This window comes from Ananas comosus, linkage group 7, assembly GCF_001540865.1.
Source record: "Ananas comosus cultivar F153 linkage group 7, ASM154086v1, whole genome shotgun sequence".
In the NCBI taxonomy this organism is placed as follows: domain Eukaryota; kingdom Viridiplantae; phylum Streptophyta; class Magnoliopsida; order Poales; family Bromeliaceae; genus Ananas; species Ananas comosus.
This window is the reverse complement of record NC_033627.1, coordinates 1,582,471-1,602,627: the sequence shown is the minus strand read 5'-3', so window position 1 is coordinate 1,602,627 and position 20,157 is coordinate 1,582,471. Positions and strand designations below refer to the sequence as shown.

The 20,157-nt window shown below is 35.6% G+C and overlaps 3 protein-coding genes across 3 annotated transcripts; 2 read left to right on the top strand and 1 right to left on the bottom strand.

Annotated features, from left to right (window-relative positions):
* LOC109712313 lies at positions 2,441 to 4,645 on the bottom strand. Its single transcript, XM_020235809.1, has one exon. It carries the CDS (start codon positions 4,432 to 4,434, stop codon positions 3,214 to 3,216), a length of 1,221 nt encoding a protein of 406 aa, XP_020091398.1. The 5' UTR covers positions 4,435 to 4,645; the 3' UTR covers positions 2,441 to 3,213.
* Positions 8,325 to 11,434, top strand: LOC109712333 (actin-depolymerizing factor 11). Its single transcript, XM_020235845.1, has 3 exons — positions 8,325 to 8,532; positions 10,201 to 10,466; positions 11,213 to 11,434. Exons 1-3 carry the CDS (start codon positions 8,512 to 8,514, stop codon positions 11,361 to 11,363), a joined length of 438 nt encoding a protein of 145 aa, XP_020091434.1. The 5' UTR covers positions 8,325 to 8,511; the 3' UTR covers positions 11,364 to 11,434.
* On the top strand, positions 17,647 to 19,747 carry LOC109712340. The gene is made up of 2 exons (XM_020235858.1): positions 17,647 to 17,927; positions 19,059 to 19,747. The coding sequence occupies exons 1-2, from the start codon at positions 17,772 to 17,774 to the stop codon at positions 19,536 to 19,538; spliced, it is 636 nt and encodes a 211-aa protein (XP_020091447.1). The 5' UTR covers positions 17,647 to 17,771; the 3' UTR covers positions 19,539 to 19,747.

The window sequence follows — 20,157 nt, the reverse complement described above, 5'->3', positions numbered from 1 at the left end:
GAGACTGGGCCGTAAATGGGCCTGGAGTGTGATGTTAGGCTGAAATAGGCCCAGTCCACATCGATTCGCACCTCGCACGCCCCAAATCTTTGCACAAGGATTCATTCATTTGTTCAGCGTAAGTATAACCGTAGCAAAAATTGAATAATAAGATGAGATGAATAATCCAAGTGACGTGTGGATAAAGTGAGACAGGGTGTAAGTCATTAGATACATTTAAGCAGTATGCGCGCGGGTGATCCAATACTCCACTTATTTAGTCCATGTACCAATTTTGATTTGGACATATCAATCCTACCACTAACTATCGGAAGAACATGAGAAATATTAAGTATATACTTGACAGTGAAGTGTAAATTTTATATTTCTCCGGATAAAATACATGCTTTTACAGCGTTAATGTCGCAAATGGCAAAAAATCAGGGTGGCGAATAAAATATTACTCAATGTAACATTCAAAATTATTATCTAGGATTAGACTAATTCATAAATATCTTTGAACTATGTGGGCATCAAAGGTAGTTAGTGGAGCAAAATAATAATGATGATGATAATAATAATAAAGAAAAAAAAAATCTAAAAGTGGGCTAGGAATCTTGACCTAGAGTATAGTGGCCAAGTACCTTTTTTTTTTGTTTTATAGTTTCATGTACATACAAACTAACTACTTGGTTACATCTAAGATGATGCATCAATATCTTGCTGCTATTTTCTGATAGACTACAGGAAAGATCAAGGTAAGAGTATGAGTTGCACAAAAAATAGTTCATTCTTTTAATCACAATTGGTAAACCACAGGGCAAATTTATGGAATTTATATACTGCACAAAAAAATGGATGAGAAAGAAATGTATAGATAGCTTCTCATAAAATACAAGGAAAGTTCCTCTCCATTTTCTTCACAATCCAGTAAATTATCACAATGAGCATCAACCAAATCATTAAATATCTTCTTAACAACCAACAAAAGAATCAACTCAGTTACTCAAAAAGAGCATGTTAGTCACAACCACACAAGAAGTTCTATCCACCACCTTCCTCCTTTTAGGTAATAAAACACTTCCACAGAACCTTCCAGGGTATCATTCACTCATGAGCCATAGAACCAAGCAACAGATACATCTATTAGTTATCAGAAGATTTAGAACTACATTAATTGCTAACAGGGCAAATTTGGATTTTCAATATATATATATATATATATATATATATATATATATAGAGTGCGGCTAGGATGCTTATGGAAGCACGGAGGGCTCCGTGCTTCCACTTTGTTTTCGATGTTCGGACTTTCGAATCGACGATCGGCTCCGTTAGACTTGATCTAGAGTATTTGAAGTATCTAGAAAATAAATTTTGCGATTTTTCGATATCATTTGCCTAGTGATCGAAGTGGCTCAAAATCAACGGCTGAAAATAAAAATCTTACAAAATATGATGATATGACATTAAAATTTTAGATCAAAGTTATTGATCTTGTTTTATATGGTATAAAAAATTTTCTATCAAAATTTCATGTGATTTGGATATTTCTACACCGTTAAACTTGCAACCGGCTCACCACGGTCGTTAAAATTATTGATTTTGAGCCCCTTCGATCACTAGGCAAATGATATCGAAAAATCGCAAAATTTATTTTCTAGGTACTTCAAATACTCTAGATCAACTCTAACGGAGCCGATCGTCGATTCGAAAGTCCGAACATCGAAAACGACTTGGAAGCACGGAGGCCTCCGTGCTTCCATAAGCATACCAGCACAATTATATATATATATATATAGTTGAGCTGGAATACTATCGGTAGCAAACGAGCTCCGTTGCCACTCATTTGTTTTCGATGATGGAGCCTCTAAATCGACGATCAGTATCGTTGAAAATGATCTATATCACTTGAAGTATCTAGAAATCAAATTTCATATTTTTCCAATATTGTTCTCTCGTTCATCAAGTAGGCGTAAAAATGAACGGCTGAAAATAAATATCCTCTAAAAAGTGATGATAGGAATTTTGTAATCAAGATCGAGAGTGTAGATCTTGTTCTAAATAGTTTAAAGAATTTTCTAACCAAAATTCAATTGATTTGGATAGCTTTACACCGTTAAACGAGAAAACACCTTACATCGATCATTAAAATTACAAATTTTGAAACCCTTTGATCATTAGGTCAATGATATTGAAAATATTTGAAATTTAATTTCTAGATACTTCAAGTGATATAGATCATGTTCAACGGTGCCGATCGTCGATTTGAGGGCTCCATCATCGAAAACAAATGGGTGGCAACGGAGTCCATTTGCTACTGATAGCATTCCAGCTCAACTCTCTCTCTCTCTCTCTCTCTCTCTCTATATATATATATATATATATATAGGGCTTTAAGCGGTGGTGTAGATTGTTTAAATTTGTGCAGTTCAAAGATTAAGATGTCATAGGATAAAGATTAACAAACAAATCACTTTACATTAAGATGGCTTAATCAAGAGTCTAAATCAAAAACTGAGAATGTATTGGAATTACATTAAGATTTACCTCCATCTTATGGGGTCGCCTGCAAATAAGCAAAATACATACTTTCTGTTAAAATTTCTGAACAAACTAGAAATTTTGATGTTATCAGTGTGGGAAAATCCAGCGAAAAACACACAGGGACAGTGACAAATAGGTCTATAGTTGGAATTAAAAAGGACTATCGAAAAAAGTAAGTACTCAAAAGTGATGGGTGGTCAGACTCAAATTTAGATAGTAGATCTTCTTAAGAAATGAAGGTTTATTCATTCAAAAATTGGAAATTCAATCACAGATAGGAATTTCCACTGAAAAGGGTGTAAGTTCTAAATAGGAGACATCCATAATAGATGAAATATAAAACATGAACTTAACCACAAATAAAGGGGAAAATGAGAATATTTTCTAGCCTACACTGGGAAGCTTATAAGGTTATAACTCCAGCACAACTGGTCTATGGATAGAACTAATCAACAGGATATACTAACAAACAGATTAAGCGGATTATAATATGGCAATTTTAACTACAATTGGAAAGAAGATACAAACAAAAGAACAAGAAAACATGTGTAAGTTTTCTTTCACCTTCCTTTACACTACCTGTTACATATTCAAGGTTCGAATCACCGCCCGAATTAACGAGACATGAGAATTGATGAGCCAAGGGAAAAAGGCCTCAATCACTTAACAAGAGCCGAAAAACTCGCTCTAATCTGCGGTACATTGAAAAACTGAATCAGTCCGCCATAAATTCCATTTATTCCACAATGCTTCAATTGATCTTATAGACAAGATACTAAACATGGTAAGAACAAGTGCGGCAACCTTCCCTCCGACAAGGCCTAAAAGAACTAAAATGAAGAAAACTAGGAGCTGAGATACTCTGGCTTCGGTTCCAGATTCGTGTGGATCTTCTATATCCGATTCCACTTTCTTTTCCTCTGCGTCTAACCGAGTGAGATCACCTGAGGAGTCAAAGCATAGCGAACCGTCGTCGCCATTTCCCACGACTTCTTCCTTTTCCATGATTGCCTCTTTCTCCTGATTACTTTTCCTAATGGAATCCAATTCACTACTCCCACTTGGATCCAAAGGTGTCTCCTTTTCATTCTTACTTTTCCTATACTTACGAAACTTCTTCGACACAAACTTCTTCAGAAGCTTCTTCGCCTTCGAAGTACTCGAATCAACCCCAACAATATCCATCCTTTCCATCGAAAGCTCTGTTTTCTCATCTGGAGGCACAGAATCTACCGAGCTTTTCTCCGATCCCATCGAATCCAAACCGCTCTCTGACGAACCCATCGAATCCGATCGGGCGTCAATCGCGGCTTCCCTGATCGGCGAAACCCATCCTCTCCCCTCCAAACTGAGCCCTCCGATCATCGAATTCAAGCTCCGGCGCGCCTGGGGACACGGCCTCAGGAACCGAACGATGCGGAGCTTTGCTGCATCGAACAAGCACAGGGCGAAGGCCGAGAGCGTGATCCCCACCACGAGCTTCTTCCTACCAATCGCCAAAAGGATCAAAACCACGAGCGTCGCGAGCACAACAAGCTCGATTCGCAGCGTACCTCGATCGGATTGGGGGATTCTAGGGTTTGCTTCCGCTTCCCGTAAGATCGCGTCGGAGGCCTCCTCGGAGGAAGGTGGTGATGTAGAGCGAGGGTCCGCAGCGTCCGACGAGGATCCGACGGTGGGGGCGGGGGCGGGGGCGGGGTCGGCGTCCAAAACCCTAGGGGCCTTCTTCTTGGAGCGCGAGGGTTTCTTGAGGCGGGAGTGGTTCTTGACGACGAGGTCGGCGAGGGAGGTGGGGAACCCGGTTTGGACGACGAGCGAGCCGGCCCGGTCGGACCGGAGGCCGGAGACGAACCGGGATAGACCGGGTCCAGGGCCGGGCCGGGTCTTCTTCCACGGCGGGCTCGGCATCGGACCGGGCCGGAGATCATGGACGACGACGAGCAAACGCGGCGACTCGGGCTCTGATCGGGGACAAGTTAAAGAGAGTGGGGAAGGGGAGAGGGGGCTTCGTGTTCTTCGTTTGTGTTCAACGTGGGAGGTTTCATTACTTCCGTGTACTTCATGTGGGCCCCAGTATTTTCATGTATACCTTCCAAATTTCCAATTCGGCTACATTACAGTTTTTCTATAATTGTTCAGACGTTTTTTTACTTAAATTTTAATTTACTATAATTTTTTAGCTTAATTTTTTTAGATTATTCTGATCAAATCATATAAACTCATTAGCAATAAATTATATAATTTATTACTAATGTGGAATAAGATTACTAACTTACTATACTAGCTATGGTACCTGTATGGCTTTATTGACGCTTCTATATTGTAAATTTTTGTTAAAATTAATTTAAAATATTCGTCAATATCTCTTTAAGCAAATAAGTTGAACAGCTGAACTTAATTATAGTAATAAAATAAAAATTCTAGCTAAAAATTATAAAAAATTACAAATTGAAGGCGAAATATCTTTCATTCGAAAATTTGATGACAAAAAGCATAATTTAGCATTCTAATTAACACTTAAAACTTTTGAATATAAGTGATGACGCTTACGTCTTTTTACCTAAATATGTATCCGAATAATATCAACACTTGTACAAGAATAGCCAATAATTACTTATATACTTCTTTACCAAATATTCTTACATGTATGTAGTGCAGAGTAAAAAATTCAGTTTATAAAATAATATATATAAAAAGTAAAATACTATTAATAGTAAAAAAATAATGTTTGTTATTTACGTTTTGTTCATAAAATGTATATCCAAAATCAGTATATTTAAAATTTCATATTAATCAACGGAAAATTTCATATTAATCAACGGAATAAAAAAGGGACAATAAATGGGGCATGATCTGAAGCGTGAATAGAAAGGTGTTGGAGATCTTTTCCGTGCTCCGCCGCTTGTCGAAATTTATTGTGAGATTGATCGAATGGACGGCTCTGATCTCGCGTGATCCGGTGAGCCTCGGGGTGATGCGATTGAACCAGGTTTGACTGGTTGACTGGGGTTGGGTTCGGGCTCGGACTACGGGGAAATGGGATCGAATCGTAGCACGTGTTGTGCTCGTTGTACCGTACAGAGACATGTTTGGGAAATAATGCGGGGGACAAGGCTTTTTCATTTTCCTGGTTGTAAGCTTTTTTTTTTTTTTTTTTTCTTGAGAATCGGTAGTATGCTACCTGTTTTATTTATTGAATGGATAAATTTGACTACAAAGGTGAGGCAACGAAGACCTCGAGAAAAAACAATATCAGCAGAGGTAAAAAAAAAAAAAAAAAAGAAAAAAAAAACGCTCAAAGCAGATCTTTGTACGAAGATAACAGTATCTTGAGCCGACGGACTGCTAAAAATAGGGTCGAATTATTGCTGACCCACCAAATAGAAGTGAACCGAAAAAACAGTTCTAAGTTTCCTGGTTATAAGCTGTCCCACCAAATAGAAGTGAACCAAAAAAACAGTTCTAAGTTCCAAAAGAAATATTATACATATAATTTTTTGAGTTATATGAGATAGTGAAATAGTTCAGTTACTTTGAATGAATTAACTTTTTCATTTTTATGCAAGATAAATAAATTTAATCAAACTATTCGTCTTGAAGGATTATATTATACATAGACAAAATAATGCAATATTTTAAGCTTTGTGCATGAATTAATTAAAAAAATTGCATACAATGGATGTCGGTGTATCTAGCAAATATATGACAATAATATTTCACGATGTTAACAGAAGTTCCCACTGAAAAGAGAAGCAGAATGGGGACACATATTGTACTAGTTTTTTGTGGTCACATGCTTTGGTGTGAAAGCAAGTTTTGTTTATTTGCAACTTGTGAGCTGTCTAATAGTCTAATTAATAGTTTAATTCGAGCCCAGATCTGTTGTTTGCTAAGCATACGACACATGGAGCTGATCACGAATATTGACCAACGAGTAAGTTGAATTCAAGTTCTCAACTTGATAAATTCGATTACTTATATGAAAAGAAAATACTTATTTATCACAATCAAATTGCAAATTCAGACGCATCATTTTCGACTGTCGTGCTTTATAGAAGCTTTTAAGGCATATAATAACTTGTACTTTCGAAAATGACTCAAAAGTGGGTTAAGCGTGTTAAGTGTAAATTCAATTGCATGGATATGACTTAAAAGCCATTGTTGCAGGAATTAAGATTCAGAGGGGCCAAGATTTAGATTTTGTAGAAAAAAATCCGACTTTGGATAGTAAGAAAGAAAGTTTGTTAGATTTACTGGTCATCTATTGCTAAGGCCACGGTAGCGACAATATGCTAAAGGAGACGCAAAATTATAAGAGTTAAAGAAAAAGAATTAGAAGTTTAGAAAAAAATTTGAGACATAAGTTTTATTAAAAGAAAACCCCTCCGAACTAAAATTTATAAAATTTTAATTTTTATTATAAAATTTTATACATAACTTTTAAAAGTTGAGGAGGGAGGTATGACTACTGTGAGCCTCACAATGACTCCGTTCCTGTATTGTTGGCCAAACTCAACTACCACTCACACAAAAAGTTCCTCAGTGCATACATTTTAAATGTAGGTTTTTTTTTTTATTATTTCTAAGTCTTTTTCATATTAATTGAAGATAATAACTCCTAGTTAGAGACGCCAACGGACGCGTCCAAAACAACACACCCAATCTGTTTTCTTATCTTTTTTTAGACATTTAATTGCACGATTGTGTGTAGTTATAAATCACTCTCAAGGGATTCACAATTCATTCAATGTTGTTGCACATAGCTTTACTCTCTTTCTCTTTTGACCATTCCTTTTTGCCTCTAAATAATGAAGAAAATATTTGTATAACTTTTTCATCAAAAAAAAAAAAAAAACTTTTGCCTTGAAAAGGGTCGCGAACAATTTAATCAAACATGATTAAAAGCTGAATTATATTATCAAAATTTGCAGTATTTATCAAATATTGAACTTATTAAGAATATATGCTAGTTCGTCGCAATTTTAATCAAATTGCAAGCCATAAAGTTTACTTTTAGGGGAAGAAAAAATGAACCTTCGTGAGATCAGCGACTCATCATCCTCAAAGAGTGTAAAAAAGAGATTATGTAATCAGTAATTTTCAATCGGATGTATAAAAGTCAAATTATCCAAATGTCTGTAAAATCATTTCTATATTTTTTTTTTCAAGATGGCGTGAAAGTCGCCATTGCCTTTTTTTCATTATTTTTATTATTATTTTTTATTATTTTTTTCGAATTCAGCAGTTTGGATTGATTGTGGGGAGAATTTCCAGAAACCGTAAAGAATTGGAAAAGAAAAAAGAGAAAGTAGAGGCATTTGGGCTTTTTATTCATAGAAATATTCTGTGGGTTTTTTAAAAAAAAATTGAACTTCCATATTGGTAGGCCCATTTTATTACTGGGCCGGCTCAATTCTCGAGCGATCGCACCAAAAACTCGAGTTCCTTTTGGATTTCCTTCTTGATCAATGACAACTGCAGCATTGGGCCCAATATGCTCCGGCCCAGTCGAGGCCCATTAACAGCTAACCTTTGGTTTCATCAGGATCAGACGCTCATACAGTAGCAAACTTTTTAAGTATTTTTTGTCTCAATTTTTTACTAATAATATATTTTTTTTTGAATTTGTGTCCTTTGATGAACTTCGTTGATGAGTTTCTTAACTAGATTTTATTAAGATAATTTGATGAGTCATTCGATCAACCTACTAATTAAAAAATTTTCATTCAAATTTCACCTTTTTTTTTTTTTTTTTTTTTTTTTTTTTTTTTTTTTTCTTTCTTTTCTCGCGTAGCTTCGAAGCATCGTACACTACGGTGTGCCCCATCTTCGTCCTCTTCGCTTTTTTCTCCTCCTCTCTTTTCCTTCGCCTAAGCATAAAGGATTCGCTGTGAGCTCGCGCTCTCCTCCACTCGTCGTCCTTAGAAACCCTCTCGCTCTTTTCACCTCTAGGGCTTCGTTTCCACCCCCGATCTCGTAGATCACATGGCTTTTCTCCGATCTTGTGTAAGCTTTTTCTCCATTTTTCTCACTTTTTTACTTTTGATTTTTGGTTAGCGACGTCAATTTTGGGATCTTTGTGCTTGGAGTAGGAAATTTGTTAGCGTGATGTTGATCGAGAAATGGCTTGCTCTGTGGATTATGTGGATTGGTTAATGTTAACCTGAGATCAGCAGAAACTGTTATGATCGACGTCGCTATATTGTGGGAATTTGTAGTCTCATGGTGTTGTTGTTCGGTGGATTAGGGTTCGAGTGATCGAGTTTGTTTCGATCTGGTTTGAGTAGGTATTTTTTGGGCCTATAACTGTTCAATGTAACTTATCCTTTAGGCGTTTATTATGAAATATATAATGCCTTGTTAATCCCTTTCAAATAGCTTAGAAGATAGATTATAGATTATCAGTTAATACTGAAGTGGTCAATATTTTTTTGGTTTTTTAATTCTAAACGAACAATGGCATGGTCCAAAAGGACCAAATCTGCATGGTTTATTTGATGGTCTGTACAATGATGTTTTTATTTATATACTCTCATGAATGTTTTTGGATAATGTTGTATACGCAAGTCAATGGGATTTGAGTGTGATTATCGAGTTCTCGGTGGCCGCACTTTCAAGAGTGTTAGGTCGACTTAATCTGATTAGGTGGAAGTTTGGTGTGTGCTCATAATTTAATATACCAAGGAATTTAGTTATGTTTTGTTGCTGGTCCTAGCTATAAATGTTAGCGCTCTCTTTGGAGACATTGCACAACTAAAAGGAAGAGTTGGGGAAATTTAGGAACCTGTCGAAAGGCTGGGTCATAAAGATGCTGCAAACTTTACTGCTAGTGGGAAGGACAACGAATGCCGGACAGAAGAAGATGATGTTGGTTATCTTTGTAGTTCGTTTCACATGCCTCTTTGGCTGGAAAAGCCAATTGCGTGTGAAAAACATCTGGAACTTTTAAATTTCCACTGACTAGTTCTCTCCTGAAATGCTAAAATGGGCTAAGCTTTTTGTTGGGAGTTAAAGATAGATGGCATCGAGGTGTGGGTCTTTCTTCATATACAAAATTGTAGCATGGATTAGGAGGACGGATCTGTTTATCACAACTTTTGGTATTGTAGGTTTGCTGGTTGATCTCTTGTTGGCAGTGCATATCTTTTGAACTTATTAGATGCTCTTGACTCAGATATTTATTCATCATACTAATATAAGGAAGTGGAAGTAGGTTCTCTTTGTACATTATTCACAAGTTGTAAGGATACTGGCCCTTTCCCATTAAATCATTGTACACATGTCAAGAACTATACATGTTTTCAATTGAGGTGGCTCAGGTGGAACTTAGATTTGGTCATTCATTCACAAATAGTTTTGCTTTAAAGCTGTGCATTATTTTTAGGTGAATGGATCCTTTTGCTATACTTCGCAAGCTGCAACCGTCAAACTGTTCTATTGATAATTGAAGAAGATAATCTTGCCTCATATTTTGGCCTCTTCTAGCAATGAATATGTGATGTTCTATCAACCGAATCTGGCCTCATATATAGTAGATTTTGAGTCTATGTGGAATCTTGTCAAAATCTAGCTGTATTATGCAACAGACAACTGATTCTTGTTATTTAATTTACTTATCTGTTTAGTCATTCTACACTAGTCTTTAGATTTCTAACAATGCACTTGTTCTTACAGTCAAATGCATCATCTGGGATGGGCGTTGCTGGGGATTGTAAGGAGACATTCTTAGAGCTTCAGAGGAAGAAGACTCACCGCTATGTAATCTTCAAGATCGATGAAAAGCAGAAAGCGGTTGTAGTGGAGAAAACTGGAGGCGCAACTGAGAGCTATGATGATTTCATTGCTTCTCTCCCTGAAAATGATTGCCGATATGCAATCTATGATTTCGACTTTGTTACTGAGGAGAACTGCCAGAAAAGCAAGATTTTTTTTGTTGCTTGGTGAGTTTCATTTTTCAAGCCATTTGTTTTGCCATCTGCATAATCTATATTGAATGTTTTTCCTGGATACTCTGCAGTTGCCTGACTTGCTATTGTTTTGTCTGCTGAAGTTTCTGAATTTGTGAAGAGTAATGCAAATGATTCTGGTTGTGGTGAAATACCTCATATAAGAGAATTTTAGGAAAAAGAAACAGATTTTTTTTTCCCCCTAATCACATGATTCGATCCAGCATTATTTATTGATTATTTTAGCCAGACCGATTGTATATCTCTATTTATCGATGTTCATCCATAGCTGTCAAATTCATTATTTACATCTTCCTTTCTTTTTTGAGGGTTTGTTTGTGAAAGTATTTATTCCATTGGAATCCTTTATTATGAAACACAACTGGCCAGATGGTAATTGAAGGGGGTTTGACTTTATAAGGGGCTCTCCTAACTACAACTGGAGATGTGGTAGCATTCTATCCTTAATCTTGGAAAATTTGAACAGAGAAATGAAGCAAGATTTGGTGCGGACTGGGTTTTCTCTGTGGAATTATCCTATTTCACTTCTCAAAGTAAATCGTTTGATCCCAAAAGCATTGCCATATTGTCCTTCATCAGGGTGATAACCTTGGTCTTTTTAAATATTAAGTCCCTTGGAATTCATAATCTCGGCCAATTTATCCACAGGTTCTTTCAACACTTTTCTTTCAATACATCTTGCTCACGTTTATGCTTAGGCTTCTTTTATTCCTCATCAGGTCTCCTTCCGTGTCCCGCATCCGAGCTAAGATGCTTTATGCTACTTCCAAGGACCGATTCAGGCGAGAACTAGATGGTATTCACTACGAGATTCAGGCGACTGATCCGTCGGAGCTGGACCTCGATGTTCTCAGAGACCGTGCGCATTAAATGTAAAATTTTCGAAGGAGCGTGCCATCTCACTCTGGTGGTGTCAACATCTTTCGTCAATCGGCAACTAATACTATACAGCTGCACAAGCGAAGCCGGGCTCGCTTCGATCTGTTCGCTCGATATGTGTCGCTCGCTCACTCAAATTAAATGAGCCGAAACTGAACAAAATAAAAGCTCGAAATTCATAGTCAAACTGAGCTTGAGTATTACTCGGTCCGCGTCGAATAGTCGAAAAGCCGAAAAGTGAATAATAAATAAGTATATTAATATAGGCTGGGACTACTAACCTTATAGTAAACCCTGGACCAAATTTTAACCTCTGATGATGGAGTGTGGTAGGAGATGTGTCCCCTAACAATATAGGGCTCCCAGGTAGGGGATTGGTTAAATAGTATGACTAATGGACAAAATAGATTAATGGAATAAATTAAGTAAACTTATGATATAAAGGAGCTAGGGACAAACGGGGCGATCGGGGCGGAGAGTCCCCACCTCCGTCCATTTCTACAGGGCAGGCGCGTGGGCGGAGTCGGAGGCGGGTTACTTTCATATTATTTTTGGCTCCCACTTTATATCCATTCGGGCGGATCGGGCGATACCGATTTGGACGGATCGAGGCGGATGAAGGAAGAAAAATTCTCCCACGCTCCCCTCTCATTTACTCTGCGGATCGGGGCGATCGGGGCGGGTTATATTTTTATATTTGTTGTCCCACTTACCACCCATTCGGGCGATCGGGGCGGACTCCACAATCACGACAATTTCATCCTAAAAGGGCCAATCCTCAGAAAAGTTTAAGTAGGCCGCCGGACTCTCTGTCCTCCTCTCTCTTCTCCTCTCTCTCTCATTAACTATAATATATAATTATTAATATATATAGGATTTAATAATGGTCTTATTAGTTGGCCCAATAAAAAACCAATAATACAAAGTGCAATTAGAGCCCAATCAGAATACATAACAAGGACACTCTCTTTAAACTTTCACGATGCACATAACTCAAAACATGATAACAACAATTTGCAATCCTATTTTTTCCTTCTCTCTCTCCTCCCTCTCCTCCTGTCTCATCTCTCTCACAGACCCTCATCTCATAGTCAAAGAAGCACCTCTAACTCACATTTATTATAATTATGTTGTATTTGCAACATTGAACATGTTTGCAGTCAGATTTCAGTAATGTCTCATAAAATTAAACATGATGATCAGAAGTCGAGAATTAACAATCGACCATCGCCTCGTTAGAGCTTGAGCTCGGCTCGAATTAATTTCAAGCCGAGCTTGAGCCTAGATTTAGACTTGAAATTAATTTCAAGCCGAATTTGAGCTGACATAAGCTCGCTCGAGCTCGGCTCGTTTCCACCCCTATCTATTACTTGGTTATGCTGCTTGCATATATCGATGTAATTGCTATTAAAAATTGCTCTCTCTTGGATGAGATAGAGCTTATTGAATTGCACCTTTGGAACTAAAAATTACGTGATTTGTACCGTTGTGTGGTTGTATTGTTGTGTGGTTTCTGTTTTTTGTTTGATTGGGCATCATTTTGAGTGTTTGGTCGCGGATAAAGTATCTGAAACTGGAAAGTACAGGTAACGGAGTTAAAGTTCCCGGAAATGGGTTTTTTCTAGGATCATCATTGAGCACAGTTGATCACGAATTTGTTATAAGAATGTCCATTTTGATTATTGCCTTGTAGAAAATACAGGGGATATGTTGTAATCAATTGTTGGTCCTCCCATGCTTTTTCCCCTGTTATAATTAATTATTGGAACCGTTATGCTGTCACCATAAAGCGGGTCCGATGTAAGATCTTGGCGTATCTAACGTTACTAATCTTATCTACTGAAATATATCTAATTTAAAAGTTTAAATTTATAAGATTAAACCTATTAGTATTTATTAATATTTCTCTATTTTTTCCGGTCATCTTTTTCCAACGGTTGACCCACTAAGACAACGCTACAAACCCCTATCATATCATAAATGCCCCAATTTACTGTATCGGGCTCTCTCGTTGGTTCGCTGTGAAACGTGGACTCTAATAATAATTTGATTTGTTTCCTTTGTATCTTCTGTTACCCGTGCGTTTTCAACGCCCACTAGGCGCATTAATTTCCCAAATTGCGTCAGTCTCTCTCCACGTCGTCTCAACATCCTAACAACTCCGGCTTAAGACATACGTTGTCTCCACTCGTCTCATTGTGGCCCCGACCCTTCACGTTTCTCTCTCTGGATCAATTAATGGAGCTCGTAGCCTACCTATTCATTATATGGGTACGAGTTTGGAGTTATTTGCTGGGTCCTATTATTATTAATGCAAAATCATTCACCTCATGATAGTGGCGTTTGTGTGTTTCTACCGCTTGATTATTATATGTAAATTGCTAATAATGAAACCTTTTTTATATATATCATTTGGGTTCTGGGATCGATAAATGGCTACGGGGATCTCTGTTAACTAACATTTTGATCCACAAATATACATATATATATATTTATATATATAAATAAATGAATTCATAGAGCTACTTAATTTTTGTTGTTTAAAGAAAAGAGCATAACTATCCATGCCAGTTTGAAATGTGACGAGGTATACTGCATATATTATTTATGTATGTTTTGTGAATAACAAAATTAACTCTGAAAATATAAATCGATTTCGTAAGAGCGAGATTTTGATTGGTTCAAAGTATTGACGTGCGGATGACGCATGTGATGTTGTACTTCAGAATTTCCTTCGCCCAAAGCGAAGTATATATATATATATATACATATATAATAAGCATTAAGCAACAATTAACATTGTATAGCTTCACTTAGAGCATTTATATCAGGTAGTAGTACCTACTTTATAAAAGGTGCACCAATTCTCATATCTAACTTGAACATTAATAATTAGTATGTACATTCACGCACAACTGCAACCCCACAAGGTGGAACAAAGAATTTCTCAAAAAATCGCCATTTACATATTTGTACAAAAGTAGATGACTGGAATCGTTAAAGATCTATATGTCCGTGTGATTATAAAAAAGTTCATGCATGAGTATAACAATATTGTTTGTAAAATTTCGCCTCGCGATCCTCTTTTTCATCTTTTTCTCAAAAAGCAAACATGTATTTTGCTTGTCAAAATCGGAAAGTATATCATTTTCTCATATCATTCCGTACATAGTACATATTACTCTATTAGTATGTGCCGAGATAACAAATTCATGATACTTCTCTCTCTCTCTCTCTCTCTCTCTTTCTCTCTCTCTACATTCATCAATAATATGATCATTCACCAACCATAAGTTGTAAATGAGGTGCTTGTCTTTAATTTGCTCAATAATTTTATGTCATAAATGCATGACCGCGAGATATAGCAATAAAAAGTTATAGTGTTATATTTAAGGATGGTTGTTGGGAATGAGTTCTCTGCAACCCTGCAGGTTATATAAATATGCTACAATTTGAATATACATATGGCACCAATTTTATTATTATCCACTTAATTTGGTTGTAGGTTGAATGAGAGGAAATTATGTTCGTGTAAACATTTTAAACGAGCCACATGTTTGATTAGCAATTCATTAGTCAAATATAATATAATGACTAATTTCATCGTACGTACGTATCAGTCAATTTTCGAAATCAAACAAATTTAGCAAAAATCAGTCATAAGAAAACTAAGAAGGCTAAAGATTTTTTGATTTTGCAAATTCGCTTATAATACAATTTAAAACCAACTATGCCAGAATCGAAAAATATTGGACACGTAATATGAATATAGAAACATATACAGTTACATCACAAGTGTAATTACAAACTTACTTCTTAATGTTGAATGCAATGCATGTCTTAATATATGTGTCAATTGTGTGCTGTAGCATTTACTCGTTTGAACATCTATTATTACAATTTATTTATCATTAAACTAGCAAGTTCTTCTAAATTTTACAATATGTATACTTGTAAGAATTGCAAAAGACCTATATTACATATTAACGCATTCTAAAAAGTACATTAAACAAAAAAGTATTTAAAAAGTGATCGTAAAGTACATATATATACCAATTGGCTCGGGAGTCCAATTTTTCGGGCCTGTGCAGGAATTTTCTGCGGACGAAGGTGATCGTGCTACATACACATTGTCAACATTGGACTACATACTCATTGATAATGAGTGATCAGATCAATTCCGTACATCAAAAATTTTCGCACAAAATTACACGCAATATGTATCCTAAACTAGCTAATTACAATGCGTGTTGTACATGATATATACGTTTCAATTGTAAGATTTTTTCTTTTATATGCGACGTCACTCACAAGAAAAACTAAAGTCCAAAATCTCATAAATGGTGGTCAAATTTAAAATTGTCGAGTTCTTATTAATTAATTAACCGCGTAGTCTCACCACCACAAAGAGAGTCGGCATTAATGTCTACTAAAGTCGGCGAGCTGAAATTGGCCCACTTTATATTTAATTTTTTGGAGTTGGGAAATTATTGCGTTACAATTACTCTTTGCTTTAATGGGTCCACTTTTTAATTAATGGTTTGTTGATGAATTTATTTTTTTCGCATGGAACTCAACAAACTTTATTAATTGTTATTAATTTGATGTTCATAGCAAGCACGTTTCTTATCCACATGGTAGATTACACAAACTTTTCAACTTTATTTATTATTTATTTATTTATTTATTGCTTCTTAGGTAGCAAAATTTGAGCTGAGACATTGAATACTTACTAGTATTTTTCTTAAAAATAGAAAGTTATTAATAAGTAGCTAACAATTAATCATACCCATGAACAATATATATACATGCGCAATTAATTATCTTATAGACCAAGGACCGTTAGAATATGCCTAATACAGAAATTTACACAAATCATACGATATAGATACGTGCAATTGATCTATCGGTATAATTTATGTGAGTAGTTATTAAATTATTTCCCTAGCTAATGAGGTGTTGTATGATTTGAAATGTATAAATATCCGCTTAAATTTGTTATATTTCTAGCAAAATATATTTTATTAGTACAAATTCACATATAAAAGAAAAATAAAAACAGTATTGATAAAATTGGCGATGTTAACTAAAACAGCAATTATATATCTATCACTTATTAGGAGACAAAGCACGCCTAGTCACAATTTATTGATTAAATTTGATCGATCGATCAGATTCATTGTATTTCATGCGTACACGATTCAAAAAAATAAAAAAAAATCTTTGTTAGTATCATTATCATATTGTCACACTTACGTTGTCGCCATAAACGAATAAAAACACTACATATGATAGTTACAATTTTTACAGATCCCAAAGATGATACTTGCACGCATGGGACCACAAAATCTACACAAGGAAACAACCCAATAACCATTCCATTCACTATTTAAATTGATAAACAATTAATGCGCAAACAGTATAAGCCTTGTACAGCTGAAGGGTTAAATATGTGACTCAAACCCCTCATCATCTTCTTCTCCATTAGCATTAAATGTTCTCTTTGGCCTTTTTCTCCCCCCCTCCCCCCTTTCTCTTTCTCTCTCTAACCAATTCCAATTCACTTCAATGGAAACACCCAATTTATATCCCACCATTAATTGCTCTTTGTCGCATTCTATTGGATCTTTACTGCATTTTAATAGATGTGGGTCAAATGTATGATGGTTCCACTGCTACCTTCATATAGCTCTTTGGTCCATATATATATATATATATATATGTTTTTTAAAACTATTTTTAGTTTCTAACTTTTACATGTATTACAAAATGGTATTTAATTCTCTTGCTAATTTACATATACATGTATAAATTAAGCTAGGCTATGCTTGCCAAGTGTGGAAAATTAAAACACCCAACTTTATACCATGCGGATTGTAGTTACTCAAAACACATACAAAAAATAATATAAAAAATCTACTTAATTAATATTCACACAGCTTAATCTAACAAATACTCTATCTGTACCAATTCTTAATATCCAAAAACTATTTCACGACGTACGAGTAAGAGCTAGACAGAAAATAAGTTGAGACAAATACGACGTTAAATGGTGGTTTAATAAAAAAAAATAATCACTTACATTAGAGAGAGAAATAAATTATGATGGTAAAATAAAAATGATCGTTTAATTAAAAAAATAAGTGGTAGATCTATTAAGGACTTAAATGATCACAAAAAAAAGTGTAGGAACCAAATGGAAACGTTGGGATAGTACAGGGGGCACCCATGCATTTTACTCAACTAAATGCTCTCCACCACCCAACTCATCCCAAGTTCTCTTTTGTATTTATATCTCAACTCTATCTCTCTCTCTCCTCTTCTACTTCTACTACTACTACTACTACTACTAACAATTTCCCTGTAAGTGGGATTCTGGGGGTTTACGGAAGTGGATTAATGGCGACGGAAGTGAGTTCCGTGGCGCAAATGTTGTACAGGGAGGAAGAGGAAGAGAAAGGGAGGGATCTTATCACGCGCGACTTTCTCGGGGGGTGTGCTCTCAATCTCGAGTTATCAATCTCCTCGCAAGTGGAAAATACAAATGGTTTAATGGTACATATGTTTTTGAGATCTCTCTTTTTTTCTTTTTTTCTTTTTTTCCTTTCTCTTATTGGTTTGTTTTAAATTTTTTTTATTTTAGGATTTGCTTAAATTAGAAAAAGTATAAATAACAATTTTAAGAAGCACTTGTTTTTTTTTTTTTTTTTTAATAAGTTTTACGAATTTCATATAAGGAGGGCATATATATCGTTCTAGAAAAAATCATAAAAAATTAATTTTTTAGAAAAAAAATTATGAAGAATATTCTCCCACAGTTTTATGTTTTGCATAAAAATTTAAAATATTTTGTTTGAATCGCCAAATTATTTTTTGTAATAGTAGTAAAATAGTAGCTTAATTTGGTTCCAAAATAGTACTAAAATATTCACCAAGTCTATATATATATAGAAAGAGAGAGTTAGGTTGCTATACTATTGGTTGTAAGGAGACCTCCTGTGTTATTCAATTATTTTTAATGATGCGAATTCCAAATCAACGATCAGTTTTCTTAGAATTGATTTACACTATTAAAATTATTTGAAAATTAAATTTTATAATTGTTCAATATTATTTGGCTAGTGATCAAAAGGTCTCAAAATCGGCAATTTTAATGATTGATGTTATACGATCAATCATTTAGAATAATATCAGTAGCTCTAATCTTAAATTTAAATTTTTTACCATCATTCTTTATAAAACTTTTATTTTCAGCCGTTCATTTTTAGACTACTCGTCTAATAGATAAATAATGTCAAAAAATTATAAAATTTAGATTTTAAATATTTTTTAATAGTGCAGATCAATTCTAACGGAACCGATTGTTGACTTTGAAATCGTATCATTAAAAACAACTTAATAGTACGGAGACCTCCGTGCTACCAATAGTATAGCAACCGGTCTCTCTCTCTCTCTCTCTCCATATATATATATATATATATATATATATATATAAATGATGTGATTACAGCTAAATTTTGTTCACAAAATTTAATTTGGTTGAAGAATTTAATTCAGAGATAGTGAATCATACTACAAAAGTAGCAAAGGAAAAATAGTGAATTCTTATGATTTATGATTTAACATCAAATATATATATATATATTTAATTGCACTGTTTTGTGTGTGTGTATATATTTTGTTTAGGATCTTAACATGCCGCCGACAACGACGGCGCCCTTTCTGTCTCCCTCCGCCTCCTGCATCCCGAGCGTGTGCACGATCGAGAAGGTCAAATCCGCGCTCGAGAGGGTCGAGCGCGAATCTCAAGGCAAGCATCACGAGAGGTCATGCGACCGCTCCGCCTCGCCCTCGCCCTCGCCCTCGCCCTCGTCGACGTCGTCGATCACGTACTCCCCGATCAAGCGGCTGGGGGCTGCTGCTGCTGCGGCGGAGGCCGAGGCCGCGGAGAGAGTGGACGGCTGCGATTGGTCCGGCGGCGGCGGCGGCGGCCTGATCGCCGCCGCGTGCTCGAATTGTCTCCTTTACGTCCTCATATCGAAGGAGAACCCGCGGTGCCCCCGGTGTGACTCGCACGTGCCCGTGCCCGTGCCCACACCCGTGCTAAAGACGACGACGAAGAAGAAGGCCCGGATTGATCTGAACACCACGCGAAATTACTTCTGAAGTGGTGCACCCACCGACAAAGTATATAATACGCATATGCATATATACATATATATCTATATATGTATATGTTTTGTTATGGGAATGAAATGATTTAATCTTATCATTTATCTATATATATATATATATATAGATACTCTCCTCTTTTTTTTTTTTGGATTAATTATATACGATCGAGTTAATGTAACTGCTCTAAGTTAAATTCTTAATTAGCAGTACTCCTTGTTTATGCACCTTTCAATATTCCTGATCTTCCTTTTTTTTTTTTGGATTACAGAAAGACGTACGGTATAATTTAATTTCTCTTCAGATATAATAATCATATGGTAACTAAAACATAACATTATGAAAAACTCATATCTGTAAATTTTGCCGTACCATCCTGTACGAATAATAATAATTATAAGTCCTACTATGCCAATATCAACTTCGATAACACTATATTTAAGTTTACATCGAATCATACTCTTCTGTCAATTAGTATCCTATTTATTCATGCGACGGCAAATAGCTTAGTGGTTGGTACATCAGTTCTCAAATTTGAATTCTAATTGATTTATATTTTCAGCTAATTCTATTTTTTTTAAAAATTAAACGAAACGAAAAATATGTTACCTTT

What these genes read in the sequence shown, in the direction of transcription:
- LOC109712333 (XM_020235845.1), top strand. Translation starts at nt 8,512, where the DNA reads ATGGCTTTTCTCCGATCTTGT. An exon ending in TGGCTTTTCTCCGATCTTGT is followed by an intron (nt 8,533 to 10,200) that starts GTAAGCTTTTTC and finishes TTGTTCTTACAG; the next exon opens with TCAAATGCATCATCTGGGAT. An exon ending in AAGATTTTTTTTGTTGCTTG is followed by an intron (nt 10,467 to 11,212) that starts GTGAGTTTCATT and finishes ATTCCTCATCAG; the next exon opens with GTCTCCTTCCGTGTCCCGCA.
- LOC109712313 (XM_020235809.1), bottom strand. Translation starts at nt 4,434, where the DNA reads ATGCCGAGCCCGCCGTGGAAGAAGACCCGGCCCGGCCCTGGACCCGGT.
- LOC109712340 (XM_020235858.1), top strand. Translation starts at nt 17,772, where the DNA reads ATGGCGACGGAAGTGAGTTCCGTGGCGCAAATGTTGTACAGGGAGGAA. An exon ending in AAAATACAAATGGTTTAATG is followed by an intron (nt 17,928 to 19,058) that starts GTACATATGTTT and finishes TATTTTGTTTAG; the next exon opens with GATCTTAACATGCCGCCGAC.